Source organism: Haliotis rubra, unplaced genomic scaffold, assembly GCF_003918875.1.
Source record: "Haliotis rubra isolate DU_JTF1 unplaced genomic scaffold, ASM391887v1 Scf356, whole genome shotgun sequence".
In the NCBI taxonomy this organism is placed as follows: Eukaryota; Metazoa; Mollusca; class Gastropoda; order Lepetellida; family Haliotidae; genus Haliotis; species Haliotis rubra.
In genome coordinates, this window is record NW_025767031.1 from 1013899 (window position 1) to 1030279 (window position 16381).

The 16381-nt window shown below is 39.8% G+C and overlaps 1 protein-coding gene across 1 annotated transcript in view; it reads right to left on the reverse strand.

The window, feature by feature from the left end:
* Positions 1-551: 551 nt before the first annotated feature.
* LOC124285251 (E3 ubiquitin-protein ligase SHPRH-like) overlaps positions 552-16381 on the reverse strand; it is a 45250-nt gene continuing 29420 nt past the window's right edge. Inside the window, exons 9-13 of the mRNA XM_046721452.1 lie at positions 10983-11075; positions 7977-8063; positions 4283-4461; positions 1352-2562; positions 552-1319 (exon numbers count right to left, since the gene is read on the reverse strand). Coding sequence (XP_046577408.1) covers positions 1267-1319; positions 1352-2562; positions 4283-4461; positions 7977-8063; positions 10983-11075 — 1623 coding nt within the window. The 3' untranslated portion in view covers positions 552-1266. The remainder of the gene's footprint in view (positions 1320-1351; positions 2563-4282; positions 4462-7976; positions 8064-10982; positions 11076-16381) is intronic.

Below are 16381 nucleotides of genomic sequence, written 5' to 3' on the forward strand. Positions count from 1 at the left end.
ATGTGAACAGCACACAATGATTCTGTAGCTATCAGATGTTTATAAATACACAAAGTCACCCTTCTGCTGTAAACAACGTATACCGGTATGTGACATGGGTATACCACAAACAGGATAGGCTGGACACTTCAGATGTTCACTAAAACTATCATTTCTTTAGAGAATACATCCACGTCTTTTATTGCATCTCAGATTGCAAGTAAGTTGTTACCAAATTTCTCTTTCAGTTTTGTGTTTATCAAAGTAAAATATTTTACAGTTACCATTTTAATGGTGGAATTTGGTTTTCAATGTATATACAACAACATGTGGTGAACAAGCAGGTGATCTTCCATTTTCAGATGATTTTTTTCAAAAACATTTCAAAAGGCTTCCCATAATTCCAGGTAGCCTAACAAAGATGAAATAGCATCATTCATGACTTTTTCTAGGTCTGGTATACACATTTGGCATATCCTATATAAACACGGTGGGGTTTATGGCAGCAGCCATATTCTGACAAAGTCTTAAACCACCCATTAACAGAGGGCCACTTAACAGAGTCACAAGGCTATGTAGTTCATCACAACATTTATTAATCATTTTTTGTTTTAACAATAATGTTTTGTTAATTCATCAATTTCAGATATTGTCAGCTGCCAGTATTTAAATAATAATTTATATGACAACAACTCATGACAAAAAACCCACAAATGATCAGTACATGATGAATCAAAACAATACTCTGGAAAAATTGAACTCCCACAAATATCTTCACTCATTCCATTGAACATCAGAAGAATCACATGGTAACATTTACTACTTGCTGATTTCAATCTGCTAAACTACAGGTTCACTTTGGAAACAGTTACAGATATGCTTCCAGTATATGGTCATCATCCACAGTGCCTGTTTTAGGACCTTTACCTTGGTGCTTGTTTCATCATCTACTATGACGCTTGTTTCAGGAAACGGGTCATCTATTATGGTGCTTGTTCCAGGAATGGGGCATCAGCTATGATGCTTGTTTCGGGGACTGAGGCATCTACCATTGTGTTTCTTCCTAGATCACATCACTGGGTCATCTACTAATGGTATATATTTCAATGATTGGGGCATCTACTATAGTGGCTGCCCAGCAAACTGAGGAATCTACTATTGTGTTTGCATCACAAACTGAGGCATCTACTATGATGCTTGTTTCAAGAACTGGGGCATCAGCTATGAAGCTTGCTTCTGTAACTGGCAAACTTATTATGGTGTTTGTGTCAGGAACTTGGACATCTGCTATGAGTTTGTTTCCGGAACTGGGGCATCTACTATGGTGCTTATTTCAGAGGTTGGGTTTCTACTATGGTGCTTATTTCAGGGACTGGGGCATCTACTATGGTGCTTTTTTCAGGGCCTGGGGCATCTACTATGATGCTTATTTCAGAGGCTGGGGTTTCTACTATGGTGCTTATTTCAGGGACTGGGGCATCTACTATGGTGCTTATTTCAGGGTCTGGGGCATCTACCATGGTGCTTATTTCAGACACTGGGGCATCTACTATGTCGCTTATTTCAGGGACTGGGGCATCTTCTATGATGCCTGTTTCAGGAACTTGCACCCCAGGTGTGGTACTTGGTTTACAAACTATGTCACCAAGCACACACCTTGCTCCAGAATGCTGTTCATCTTCTGGGATGTATGTTTCAGGAACAAAGTCATCCTCAACGGAGCTGTATTCGAGCATGTCCTCTTTCATATATTTGATTTCAGCAACTGGATCATCTGTCTTGGTTCTTAGAAGTAGGTCATCCATCACAGAGCTTGTGCCAGGGAGTGGTTCATCCATCAGAGAGCTTGTGCCAGGGAGCGGTTCATCCATCACAGAGCTTGAGCCAGGGAGCAGTTCATCCATCACAGAGCTTGTGCCAGGGAGTGGTTCATGCATCAAAGAGCTTGTGCCAGGGAGCGGTTCATGCATCATAGAGCTTGTGCCAGGGAGTGGTTCATGCATCATAGAGCTTGTGCCAGGGAGTGGTTCATGCATCATAGAGCTTGTGCCAGGGAGTGGTTCATGCATCATAGAGCTTGTGCCAGGGAGCAGTTCATGCATCATAGAGCTTGTGCCAGGGAGTGGTTCATGCATCATAGAGCTTGTGCCAGGGAGCAGTTCATGCATCATAGAGCTTGTGCCAGGGAGTGGTTCATGCATCATAGAGCTTGTGCCAGGGAGTGGTTCATGCATCATAGAGCTTGTGCCAGGGAGCAGTTCATGCATCATAGAGCTTGTGCCAGGGAGCAGTTCATGCATCATAGAGCTTGCAACTGAAACCAGGCCTCCCAACAAGTTGCTGGATCTTTGAATTGGTTCATTTAGAGTGCCTAGAAAACTGCCTTCTTCCTCTATAGGTGGTGCTGCATTTTCTGTTTCTACCTCTGTGTTAACTTCAGTAAAAAGTGCTGCCAAGTCACCAATTGTCATTGTATGATCTTCACCACTATAAGCTGTATCAGAAGTTGACATTGACTTGACCATGCTATTGATTCTTTGTTCAATAGTTCCACGAACAAGGAACTTGTGAATGTGTGTAGACCTGAAAATACACAAAACAATATGCCTCATATTTCATAGAATAACAAGCACTAGTCCCCTATGTCCCAGCTTTCATAAGGACATACTAAGAAATCAAAAAGTACTTTTCAAATAATTCAAAGAACTGAAAGTGAGTGAGTGAGTGAGTGAGTTGAGTTTTACACTGCACTCAGCAATATTCCAGCTATATGGCGGCAGTCTATAAATAATTGAGTCTGGACCAGACAATCCAGTGATCAACAGCATGAGCATCGATCTGCGCAATCAGGAACCAATGACACGCTCTCAACCAAGTCAAAGAACTGAAAGAATTTTGGTTATGATCACTACACTGAATGTGAAAATTACGACACTCTTCACTGTCAGCAATACATAATTAGTTGTGTCACTAGCAGTGTCTCCCTTCAAGACAAGCACCAGACAGGAAAAACTTCTTTGCAACATCTACAATAGATCCAGAATAATGGGAAGGTGAATAGAATAACTCCTGATGTAATGGAAGAAGTATTCTTTGAATTAGAGTGGTAAGCATTTTGGATTCATTAATTCTTCTGAATATAAAAAACTCTACTACATCATTACAGGAACATACCTAAGGGATAATTGGGTTTTTAAACCTAGTAATACATAGGATAGCTAACAGTTTTATAATGTAAGTGGAAGATATACCCAGAATTACTTATTTTGATCCCAATTGTTTCATTCCACTACATTCAATACTTTGGGGTACATAATTGTTTCAAACCATCATTCCAGATTATTTGACCAAAATTAAGTGCATGTAAACCTGAAATCATCTCAAAAGGTCTAAATCCAGAATATTGACTCCAACTAACTTACTTTTTATCAGGTCCAAGTCCCCACTAATGTATTTCCGTAGCCTTCTGAGCTCACATAATTCTTCAGATTGTGACTCCTATTACATCACTTCAGGTTCTGATACCATCATATCCCACACCAATATGTCCGACTGATGAACTTATGTCCTTCATGTCTACTCCTATTAGAACCAGTACAAAAGATACACTAACTTTCTCAAGCTGCTGTCGCAGGAAGTACACCTTGCACAGTATGGAAGTGACTGACTGGTGTAACAACCAGACCAAGAATGGTTACAATACAATACAGGTCTGGTTGAATATCCTTAAGGTAGACAGCAATATACCTTTTGCTTGACAGATAATATGATTTGCCAAGTCATTAGGCCAGTTACTGTCAGTCAACTTCAACCATGCCTAATAAAGCATACGACTTTATGGATAATAACTTCTTGTTCATTGCAAAGAGCGATGCTTTGGTGTAGATTCTTACACTGTTTTCAAGTTTAAAGACTGTTAGCTTGAAATGGTGAAAGAATCTACACCGAAACATCACTCTATGCAATGATTAAAGTATGATGATAGCAATACATAAATACAAGAGTTATGGTACTGAGGAAATGGAGGTTTTGTATTTGCAAGAATTATCAATTTAGTTGAATTCTATCTAGCCCTGTCATCAAAGTGTGACCTATGACGTCAATAATATTGACTGAATCAGAGGATTATGGAACAGTGATCATACCCAACTCGTGTGGGTCTTCATGTTTTCAGTCACCAGTGTGTCCGATGTAGACTTCACTATCTACACATCACTGTGAAATATTGCTGACTGGTATTTTATAACATTCACAGACAGAAAGAACTTTTGTGTTCCACATTACTGCTGTGTACAATACTTACTTCGTCTGGCCTATCCTATGAACTCTGCCAACAGCCTGTAATTCCTCAGCTGGGTTGAGAATAGGTTCAACCAGCAAAACATGAGTAGCCTCTATAAGATTCAACCCTTTGGAACCCAAGTGAAGGGGTATCAGTAGACATGTTACATTCACGTCTTCTTTAAATTCTCTGAGGTTTTGCTGCAACAGAACATGAAATACAGTGAATGAGGGGAAATCTCACAAAAAATCAATGTTTATTCCTTATACAGGAAAACTATTATCCCTAACACACCCGCATGATAACCTCTATGTCTTAGAACACGTTCCCCACATTATTAAAATTTCACCAAAAAAATCTTTTACCAAACTGAAATTGAATTGGCATCTAGTTCCTATACTTGAGCAACAGCTTTTTCATGCTACACGTGATAGTTTCACGTCTTCAATCCAGTTTGAATCAAACCTGGTGAGGCATCATCATCTGACTTGTTGATCTTACAATTGTATAATGCTCTACAACTGTCCCATTACAATTGTATAATGTTCTACAACTGTCACGTTACAATTGTATGATGCCCTACAACTGTCCCATTACAATTGTATAATGTTCTACAACTGTCCCATTACAATTGTATAATGCTCTACAACTGTCCCATTACAATTGTATGACGCTCTACAACTGTCCCATTACAATTGTATGATGCTCTACAACTGTCCCATTACAATTGTATAATGCTCTACAACTGTCACATTACAATTGTATAATCCTCTACAACTGTCACATTACAATTGTATGATGCTCTACAACTGTCACATTACAATTGTATAATCCTCTACAACTGTCACATTACAATTGTATAATCCTCTACAACTGTCACATTACAATTGTATAATCCTCTACAACTGTCACATTACAATTGTATAATCCTCTACAACTGTCACATTACAATTGTATAATCCTCTACAACTGTCACATTACAATTGTATAATGTTCTACAATTGTCACATTACAATTGTATAATCCTCTACAACTGTCACATTACAATTGTATAATCCTCTACAAAGTTCTACAATTGTCACATTACAATTGTAGTGATACAATTGTATGATGCTCTACAACTGTCCCATTACAATTGTATAATGCTCTACAACTGTCACGTTACAATTGTATAATGTTCTACAATTGTCACGTTACAATTGTATGATGCTCTACAACTGTCCCATAACAATTGTATAATGTTCTACAACTGTCCCATTACAATTATATAATGTTCTACAACTGTCACGTTACAATTGTATGATGCTCTACAACTGTCCCATTACAATTGTATAATGTTCTACAACTGTCCCATTACAATTGTATAATGTTCAACAACTGTCCCATTACAATTGTATAATGTTCTATAACTGTCCCATTACAATTGTATAATGCTCTACAACTGTCACGTTACAATTGTATGATGCTCTACAACTGTCCCATTACAATTGTATAATGTTCTATAACTGTCCCATTACAATTGTATAATGCTCTACAACTGTCACGTTACAATTGTATGATGCTCTACAACAGTCCCATTACAATTATATAATGCTCTACAACTGTCCCATTACAATTGTATAATCCTCCACTACTGTCACATTACAATTGTATAATGTTTGTGAGACATCCAACACCAAGACCTGAATCCAACATTTCACACTGGACAGGCGTAATGCCACTACTGTAACTGTAATTTCCATATACTACTTATAAACCAGGAATTTGGAAGACCTAAAACACATTAGTTTCGTTGTTACAGCCATGCATCTGGTCTGCTTCAGATGACTTATCCTGCCTCTGCCCTGAGTTGGGTTCCCAGTTCACCAGGGTACCTGTGTTTGTCAGCACCAAGGTGGAAACCATCTGAAAACCTTTGGGCTTTCCTCTCACATCAAACTGACTGGTCCTGATATAACTGGAATACTGCTCCAAAAGGTGTCTCACTCACACACTCACTCACTCACACAGATTTCCTGAGACGGTCAGACCATGACTTTTTGGGATAATTTATCAAGACGTAGGCAGGCAGGAAGGCAGAATAAAAGGCAGGCATTATAGTTTCTGCACACAAATGTATCAACACTTGTTTAATCAGTTTCACCAATTACTTCAATCACGATGCAAGTTGATAGCCCACTTTGATCCACTCCAGTTGAAGTTCACATTTATGTATTAAATAGTTCCAGAAACAATATAAACATTATTCAGGGGCCAAATGAAAACAAACTGACAAACTAGTCAGTAACGAAGACAAGGCCTGGCCCATGACAAAGACAGTTTTAATTTAGTTTAACTATTACCTGTCAACATAGTCATCAGGATCAAACAGTGACTCACTAAACTGTTCCATATGTAAACATTATCAAGCAAAAACAAAGTGCTATACTTAAGGTTATTATTACAGATTGAAATAAAGATGCGGCAAATAGGATTTGGGTGATCCTGGCAGAGTCAGGCTGGTTAAGCTCAAAATTAGCTCAGGGCCCTTGCCCCAGACAGCAAATGGAGCTTCTCCCAAATCAAACCCATGAAAAGAACTTTCCGCAGAATATGAAGACTCCCCAACACTGAAGCCTCCTGCATTACCCAGAGTATCAGGAGAGCTGTGCTCCCAGGAGGTACCAACTCAAGGGCATCTAAAACGATGGGGTGTCGTACAACTTAGTACATAGTAATTCTTTATTTACTAGTCACTAGATCATTAAATCAGTTACATGAAAAATGAATGAAAAATGAAATGTTAACTGTAAACAAGAAGACAAAGTCATCAATATCCCCCGCAATGGCAAAATACTCTTCATGATTATGTCTACGAGTTATGATTATGTCAAATGTTTTGGTGTGTATATAGAAAAGTGGAAGGAGAGTATTGAAAGGTTTTTAAAGTTCTGCTCCAATTCCAGTCTAAGTCAAACCTGTTACCATGGAAATGCCCAAAATATTTTATTCAGAAATCCGAAACTATCAAAAGGCACCAGTACACCACCACACCAAATTAAGTTTTGTGAAGAAATAGTGAACGGTTTTAGAGTTCTGCTCCGGAAAAGAGCACTACCACCAATTTCAGTTTTAATCAAACTTGTTGCCATGGAAAGGACGAAAATATTTTATTCAGAATTCCAAAACTACCAAAAGGCACAAGTACACCACGAGATCTATCTATGTGCCAAGTTTTGTGAACAAATATTGAACGGTTTTAGAGTTCTCCGCCGACAAAGAGCCCTACCACTAATTTCAGTCAAAGTCGAACTTGTTGCCATGGAAATGCCAAAACTATTTTATTCAGAATTCCAAAACTACCAAAAGGCACAAGTACACCACGAGATCTATCTATGTGCCAAGTTTGGTGAAGAAATATTGAACGGTTTTAGAGTTCTGCTCCGGAAAAGACAAATGTGCACGGACGCACGCACGGACGGAGTCCAATTTTATACCCCCCGCAAAACGTGTTGCGGGGGATAAAAATGGTGGCAGCTGTTATTGGTGGCTTTGGCTGTTTCCTTCACTGGTCCTGACAAGCTGTGCCCTTGGCTCACTGCCCATAACAATGTCTTGTTCAGTTTTGACATTCAGACATTTGTCTTCACAAAATCTATATCTAAACTAAGTGCACATTAACATGCACGCTAAATCCAAGGACTTGGGTCATATACATGCATGTAAACATCCCTACCTGAAACTTTCCTGCGATGTGAAGGGATCTGAAAGCTAAGTTGTTTTGCTGCAAAGCCTTGGCTATAACGTCCAGCACATCATGCCACTGAAATGAAGACAATTTATGAGATTAACCATTAAGAGGAATTGGTAGCACAGGTGCAATGAGAGTTTGTCCCTTCTGGTGATAAACAGAATATCATGATACAAAGTGCTACTGTGCTCTGATACAAACTAAACCACACCACAGTACAAGCAGACAAACTAAGGCAGAAATCACAGAAAAATACTCAAGCAGCCATAAAGTTACGAAAATATAATTAATAATATATAATAATAAGTCACTTGCAATTAAAAATCATGCAGGTAGAATGATTTTTGAAAACCACTGTTATATTGACACCAGACAACACTGACAGAAAAAGCAATAAAGCAATTCAGGCTGAACTTTGGCACCACTTTAACCTTCTAAAAAATGGCACATGTCTATAACACTGCTAACCAGGATATGTACGAGACAGCTGATTGACAAGAGTATTACAGTTGAGGGAATCGTGTGAGTTTGGAGCCTTACTTGCATGATTATTTCCCTAGGAATTGTATTGTACTTGGAATAAAGGACAGTTGCGTGAGGGATGTAAGGAGACTTGATTTGATTGGCAAATATAATGGACACCTATATGTTAGTGAAGTTGCCAGACTTCTACATCACAGTAACTGTTGTACTACAACTCAATAAATTTATATTCTGATGAAACCAAAGATCCAATGTGTCAGCTATCAAGTACACTTTCACTTCAAAAACATAGCTGATGTTATATGGGTATCTTCATTATGGTAAGTTAGCAAAATCTCACAAAAATATTACCCTTAAGGAGCGAAAGAAGTCACTACTGGTACAAAGATTTTGTGCAAGCTCCCTTTCAATCATCCTCGATAATCGCCAGGGTATAAGTTACGATCACTCTCCACTATACCCTGGATGCATCCAAGGCTTATTTTAATAATATTACCTCCCTTTGCTGGCTCCGCATTCTCACCGTAGCCAATCAGCTAAGACGCCGTTACATCCGATATTACCCGGTGAGTGTCAACAAAGATAGCGGTCGCAGTTGCAAAGTTTGTTGGCAGTACCACTCAGATTTTTTGGGAAATAATACAGACAAATTGACAGATCTGAAACTTTCAAAAAATATATAAAAGAACTCCTTCTACATCTTTCAGAGTACCTCTGCATCAATTGTGTTGCCAAGTTTAAACGGTTAGATAATTTAAGAAGCGAAAGTGAGTTGTGATTGGCTCGCTCAACTTCCCAGTGTAAACACCTGATTGGATGAAAAGCCAGCCAAGGGAGGTAATAACATCATCGGGGCAAGCCGTGGATGCATCCAGGGTATAGTGGAGAGTGATTGTAACATGTACCCTGGAGATTATCGAGGATGCCTTTCAGTTGGATTTCCTAAAATATATGAACCCCAAACAATCCATTCAGGAGCGTTAAAAATTCCCGCCTGCCCGACTGTCCGGAACGGTCTATTTTCATCTCTGACGGTCAAATTTCAAAAGCAGCCTGTCCGGTGGTCTGGTAGATATTTTTACCCCTAGGAGTAAAAATTTCATAATATCAGACAGGTTCTCTTGTCATCAGTTTGAGGTGTTTAAGGTATTATGGTAATTATGTTAAACTACTTACGATTGGACAGTTCATGTTACGATAAACTTGGTGCATTGCCTGTTAGTGCTATGGAGTTCATTGCGATGCCTACAAACAGTGAATGGAGACTGCGTGAGATAGACTGACTGAGTTTTTAGTTTTACGCCGCTTTTAGCAATATTCCAGCAATATCACGGCGGGGCGTGAGATAGAAATGGCAGTCACAGTTTTTAATTGTTGAAAATCGGACAGGCAAGTTTGTATCCGGACTGGTAATTTTTAAAGTTACCAGTCCGGCTGTCTGGCTTGGAATTTTGGGAGTTTTAAACACTGCATTCATGCACATAATCTGAAACTGCGACAGAACAAGCCTTACGTACACCCTGGGTTCTGGGAATAAATCTATCTAAATCCAAACAACACCTACTGAGATAATTAATATGTCAAAGAAGTGACAGGCACAAACATGACCTCTATACATCATGTCTGTGACAGCACAGCTGCCAGTGAGAGCCATGGAGACATGTTCTAACTTGAGGATGTCATCCGACGTTTTGGATTACTACCAGCAAGCATTTAAAGATGGTAAGGAAAAATAAATGCACTTAGTGTCCTTTCCACATAGTGTCTACAATCCATAAAATGATTGATTGTTTGTTGTTTAATGCCTAGCTAAGCAGTATTCTAGAGACATGACAGCAGTCTTCAAGAGCTTCAGTTTACACAATTGAGATATGATAACATGTGTCAACCAAGTCAGCGAGCCTGACCACGCAATCCTGTTAGTCGCTTCTTACAACAAGCATGGGTTGCTGAAGATCAATTCCAACCCGGATCTTCACGGGTCCATACTAATGGAGGAAGTAGTCAGAAATCTATCCATACCGCAACATAGTGAATGTCTGATGCAAGGGTTGAAGTGGCTTGAGAATTTTCTAGGGACAGAGGAACAACTCTGAATATGTGTCTGTGGAATCAGACTTATCATACCTGAGCTGATTTCTGACTGCCACCATTTGGCAAAGTTCCATAAGACTGGCGCTACAGATACAATTTAAACAATTTTTCCTGAAGAATTACCTCCACCTTCTGTGCTGATGCTAAAATGGGAGGGCATTGGAGCACTCAAAGTATTTATCAAAACACTTCCTGATCACATATAGCAAAGAATGAAATATATCTTCGTCTATTCCTTGAAGATAGCTCACTGGCTTTCACTGGGAGCAGCATGAATGCAATGTTTCATCTTCATCATCCGAGTGATTGTTGCTGACAGATGATTACAAGAGAAGACACTTGACAATGGATGTCAGACAAGAGCCTGTGAGACAACAAGAAACAAGCATACAATAGAAATGAGTGGTCACTAACCGTTGAGAAGATCAGAGCTTTGGCTGTTTGGTCCTCCTTGCATATTTTCTTGATACAACTGACAACTGCCTTTACCTTGGTTGAGTGGCTGCCCTGTATGGAAGATAATCAGGGTGAAAACATTTATAGTGGACATATGATTTTAATTAAATTAACATGCTAAAAATGTAATTTTTTAAGTAAAAATATAATTTTCGGAATAAAATTGATATTTTATACTTATCCTGACTCATGCTACTTGCTTGTCTTCTTCTTCTTGCGAACACAGTGGAACACTTGTATCTCCCAATTGAAGTTCCCTTCAATGTAAAATCACTAATTAGTACTCACGAGTTATCTGTCCCCTCAAAAGCGTGGGAATGAGGGCGCCACCTCCTGCCATGTGCCTCACTCTCTCCTCATATAGCGAGCCCAACACTTGAATTTTCAGGGAAATCCAAAGTGTTATGTGGGGAGGACGGGAGGGCTTACCTCATGAGTCAGGATAAGTATAAAATATCAATTTTATTCAGAAAATTACATATTTTTCCTTATCCTGACTCATGCTACTTGCTTGTAGAATCCGACGGATACGGAGGTGGGAATACAGAATACTTTGGATTTAGATAATTAGTGATTTGTACTGTAATAACTGTAATAACCCATATGGGAACTTCATAAAGGCACTGAATTGATGAATTCCTGCTGCTAACTTATCAGCTGCCATATATGGGTTATTACAATATAAATATTATGATAAAAGTATATACAACATGAATACTATGCTTAAGACTAAATAGACTTAAGCTTGACAATATGATAGCATAAACTTCATAGAGTTTGTTAGCTAATATACTTTCATGATATAACTATAGTACTGAGCTTAAGATATGATTAAACTTAAGCTAAAAAACTTAAGCTAAATATATAATAGCAAAAAAAAAAACTCCGTAGAGTTTGTTAGCTAATATACTTTTATGATATAACCATAGTACTGAGCTTAAGATGTGATTAAACTTAAACTAAATATATAATAGCAAAAACTCAGTAGAGTTTGTAAGCTAATATACTTTTATGATATAACTATAGTACTGAGCTTAAGATGTGATTAAACTTAAGCTACATATATAATAGCAAAAACTCAGTAGAGTTTGTAAGCTAATATACTTTTATGATATAACCATAGTACTGAGCTTAAGATATGATTAAACTTAAGCTAAATATATAATAGCAAAGACTCCGTAAAGTTTGTTAGCTAATATACTTTATAATATAACCATAATACTGAGCTTAAGATATGATTAAACTTAAGCTAAATATATAATAGCAAAAACTCCGTAGAGTTTGTTAGCTAATATATTGTTATGATATAACAACCATAGTACTGAGCTTAAGATAATAAATGAACTTAAGCAAAATATATATAGCATATAGCTATTTAGTATTGTTATAAGATAAGTAGTAAATCTGTAAGATTGACTTATCTTCTCCGAGGAACTGTCAACTGTTGTGCGAGGACCATGGGACCGAAATGGTGGATACATGAGATGTACTTGGTGATATCTCTCAGATAATGGTTGGCAAACACCATATCGGATCTCCAGAAACAACCCTCCATTATGGTATTCTATTCAAAGAGCAGTTGCCGTGTAGAGCAAGTGTAGATGCTAGCTCTCTAATTTCATGAGGATGAGATGCTCTTGGAGGGTCGAGTCCTGCAGCCTTGCATGCACGTAGTATGACAGTTCTGATCCAAATGGAGATAGTAGTATGTGAGACTTCAGTCTGCGTAGCTGTTGATAGAGGAATAAATAATCTCTTGAATTTTTACCTCCTCTGTTTGGATCGGTGGAGATATATTTTCAGTGCTCTTACTGGGCATAGTGATAGATCCATCGTATCATGAGCTCCAAGTATAGATGAGAGAGCTGGGACGTGGAATAACCTGTCTGGTTGACCTGGTAATTGGTTCTTGGCGATAAAATCCCAACGTAGTCCCAAATGCATGATGTTATGAATATCATCAAAGCGTGTTCTCTCGTAATCCAATGCGTAAATCTCTGACATCCTGGCAGCCGTAGCTAGAGATAACAGGAACAAAGTTTTCTGAGTCAGAATTCAAACGATGTAGATTCTAACGGTTCATATGCCTCACTTGTGAGGTGTTGGAGCACTATATTTAGATCCCAAGCTGGAGCGTGAAATTTTTATTTCTGATCCTCCAATCGGAATGCTCGTAGCAAGGCGAGTAACTCTGGGGTCTTGGTTAGCTTGACACCCGTTCTAATAGTTATGACAGAGCTTAATGCTGCAAGATAAGAGGATAAGGTTGAGCCTTTTAGATTTTTAGTCTGACGTAGATAACATAAGTAGTCAGCCACTTGAGGATGAGTAGCATATCTAGCTGTAAATCCTTTCTTTGCAGCATAATTGACAAGACTGTGCCATTTGTCATCGTATCAGTTGCGAGTGGAGTTATGCAAGGCAAGCGTGACTGCTTTGCCGCTCTGGCTGAATAACCTCTCTTATTTAGACACGCCTTGATACAGTCAATACGTGAAGTTGGAATGTTTCTGGCTTTCCGTGTGCTTGTTTGGTGTGCGGATGTATTAACAGATTCGGGCACTTTGGAAGTTGTAGTATAGGTTGTCCGATTTCTTGTATAAGAGTAGGAACCACGTTCTCACTGGCCAGTAGGGCGCTACCAAAAGAGTTGGAGGCTTTGAGTTAGCTTGATTTGAGTAACACTTGTGGGATTAACGCTGGCGGCGGGAACGCGTACACGTTCAGTCCTTCCCATGATATGCTTAGTGCGTCCGTTGCCCATGCTAGTGGGTCTGGAACTGGTGATACGAATGTTGTCAGTTGATTGTTGAATCAAGTGGCAAATAGGTCTATTAGTGGAGCTCCTATTTCCTTGATAATTTGTGCGAATATCTCTGTATGGAGCATCCATTCTGTTGGTGATGGTAGGTGTGGCCGAGAGAGAGCGTCTGCTATTACATTCTTTGCTCCTGGAATGTGACATGCTCTGACATGTATGTTGACATTGTTGATTAAATCGAACAATTGAAAACAGAGTCAATAGGTTCGGGGACCTGGTTGAGCCTTGTTTGTTCACATAAACGCCACTGTCGAATTGTCTGTGAGTATCATCAACTGAGCATTCTGTAGTAAGTTGCTCCAGTGCATTATGGTGTTTATCACTGCTTGCATCTCTAGCAGATATATGTGTAATTTGCTCTCTTGATTGCTCCATAGCCCTGATGCCGTCCTGTTGGCGAGATGAGCTCCCCAACCTTGTAGTGACACGTCTACGTAGAGATGTGATTCCGAATCCGGCTCTATTACGGAGACGCCTATGCAAACATTCGATCTCTTGGTCCACCATAGTAGGTGAGGTTTGACGTGATTCGGTAGACTGAACGGTAGAGAGTCCTCGAGATGCGAATTGATGAGGACTTGCAACGGACGTAATTGTAGTCTGTCTCTGACTGTCATGTCTTGAGCTGAAGTGAGTAACCCCAACAGGCGCTGCCACTGTCGTAGTGGTAGCGGAGAGAGTAAGGCTTGTGGGATTGATTGTTGGATCTTGATCCATCGGTCCTCCGGTACAAATATACGATTCTGCGCCGTTACAATTCAAATACCTAGAAATTGCAGATCTTGCTAGGTTCTAGGTCCAACTTAAGTAGATTTACTAACCATCCTAGTTGTGTTAGTAGCTTGATGATGAAGTTCAACTGTAGTCTGAGACGCTGTGGATCTGGATCCACTTGTATCCCGACGTCGAGGTATAATGCGCTGCGAAGTCCTTGACGATGTAGGTGAGCAACCAGGGGTGATTGCCATCGTTGAACTTTATGTAAAAAATCGCCTGACTGCCGTGCCCTCGTCCTTACTTGACAGGGGAGGTCTCTAATCTCATGAAGGCAGCCCAGTCATGAAGGTTCAGTTTAACTGGACTGTAATGGAGGCTTTGCTCGTTCACTGATATGTTGTTGTCACTTGCAACCTATGTCTTGAACTGTGAACTATGATCGACCTCTGTGTAGGGCGTTGTCCCTCGCGGTCCAATCAGAACAAGGCATTTTGATTCTGTAGTGTACCCGCGCTGTGATGCCACCGGGTGTAGCAGGAACCTTGTATAATTTAGTGCCGTCGTTGATATTAGATCAATCGTGGGTCTTGTCCGTAACTTCCCGAAGTTACACGAGTGACCACGTGTTACGAGGGTTAAAGGTAAACGCGCGAATCTTCCGGCGCGAATTATCTCGCCCTGTAATATTAATGCTGGGTAGGTTATTTTCCTGGCTGCTGTGAATGTAACTTCAGTCTTGAAGATAATGCCGTCGTCCTTATATATAGGCTCAATAAAACTTGCAAGTTGTCAGCTTGTACACTGCATACATCAATGCAGCGTCAAATTTGTAGAATTAATGCTGAACTTGTTGCACATATTTCTTCTCAGGAAATCGTTGACGATTATGTGTTTGACTAGCTGTAACAAGGCTGCTGCTCAATACCGTTATTGAATTGTCTGCAGAACTGCGTAGTGGTCAACTTGGTGTGACTGTATGGCGCCTTGCATGTAAATAATCGTATCGTAGTCCGGGATTGCATACCTAGCAATATATAACAAAATGGTGATTCCTGTGATGATCTGCGAAACGTCGTTGATGCCCTTGATGTAGGTAGTCGGCCTGAAGATCCTTAATAGGCTCTTCATCTGTAAATAGTACTTCGCGTAACTATATAACGTTCAAGTTAAAAAGTTAAGTACTGCGACATCTGTCTTGTGGAAGTCTGTGCGAATACCTACGCGCAGGCTCGGTAATGACATATAGCGTTCTGTTGATAAATAATTACAGCGACGTTCTGCGTTGTAAATAGCCTGTGCGAATGCCTTCGCGTAGGCTTGTAGACGGCATGTGGCATACAGTTGATAGACAAGTACTGCGATGTCTCTGCTTCGCTGGATTCCATCCAGTATCTAATTTCTGCATCCGAGAATACAAAACCCTCTTCTTCTTCTGACGTCGGATCACAGATAATAGAGTGAGGTGGAGTCCTAGATCTATATGAGGATCGACGAGAAGAATGTGGTGAACGGACTGACGAGAGGCTTGTATAGGGAGACCTAGGTGGAGACTTCCTTGGCGAACGCTGGTGGCTTTGTGAAGCTCTCGATGAATCCCTTAAAGATCTTCTGGATGAAGATGACTTGGAGCCACTTAACCTTCGTGGAGTCCTTCGTGAAGGTATCGAGTCAGAGTCCGAATCATTAGATAGGAGCTTGCTTCGCGAACGACCTCTGTGTTCTTCAGGGTCTGAGCTCGGTGAAGCACTCCTCCTTCGTGAAGCCTTTCGCGAATGATGAGGATGTGGGTCCTTCGTGGAGGCGGCCTGGGACGTCCTTT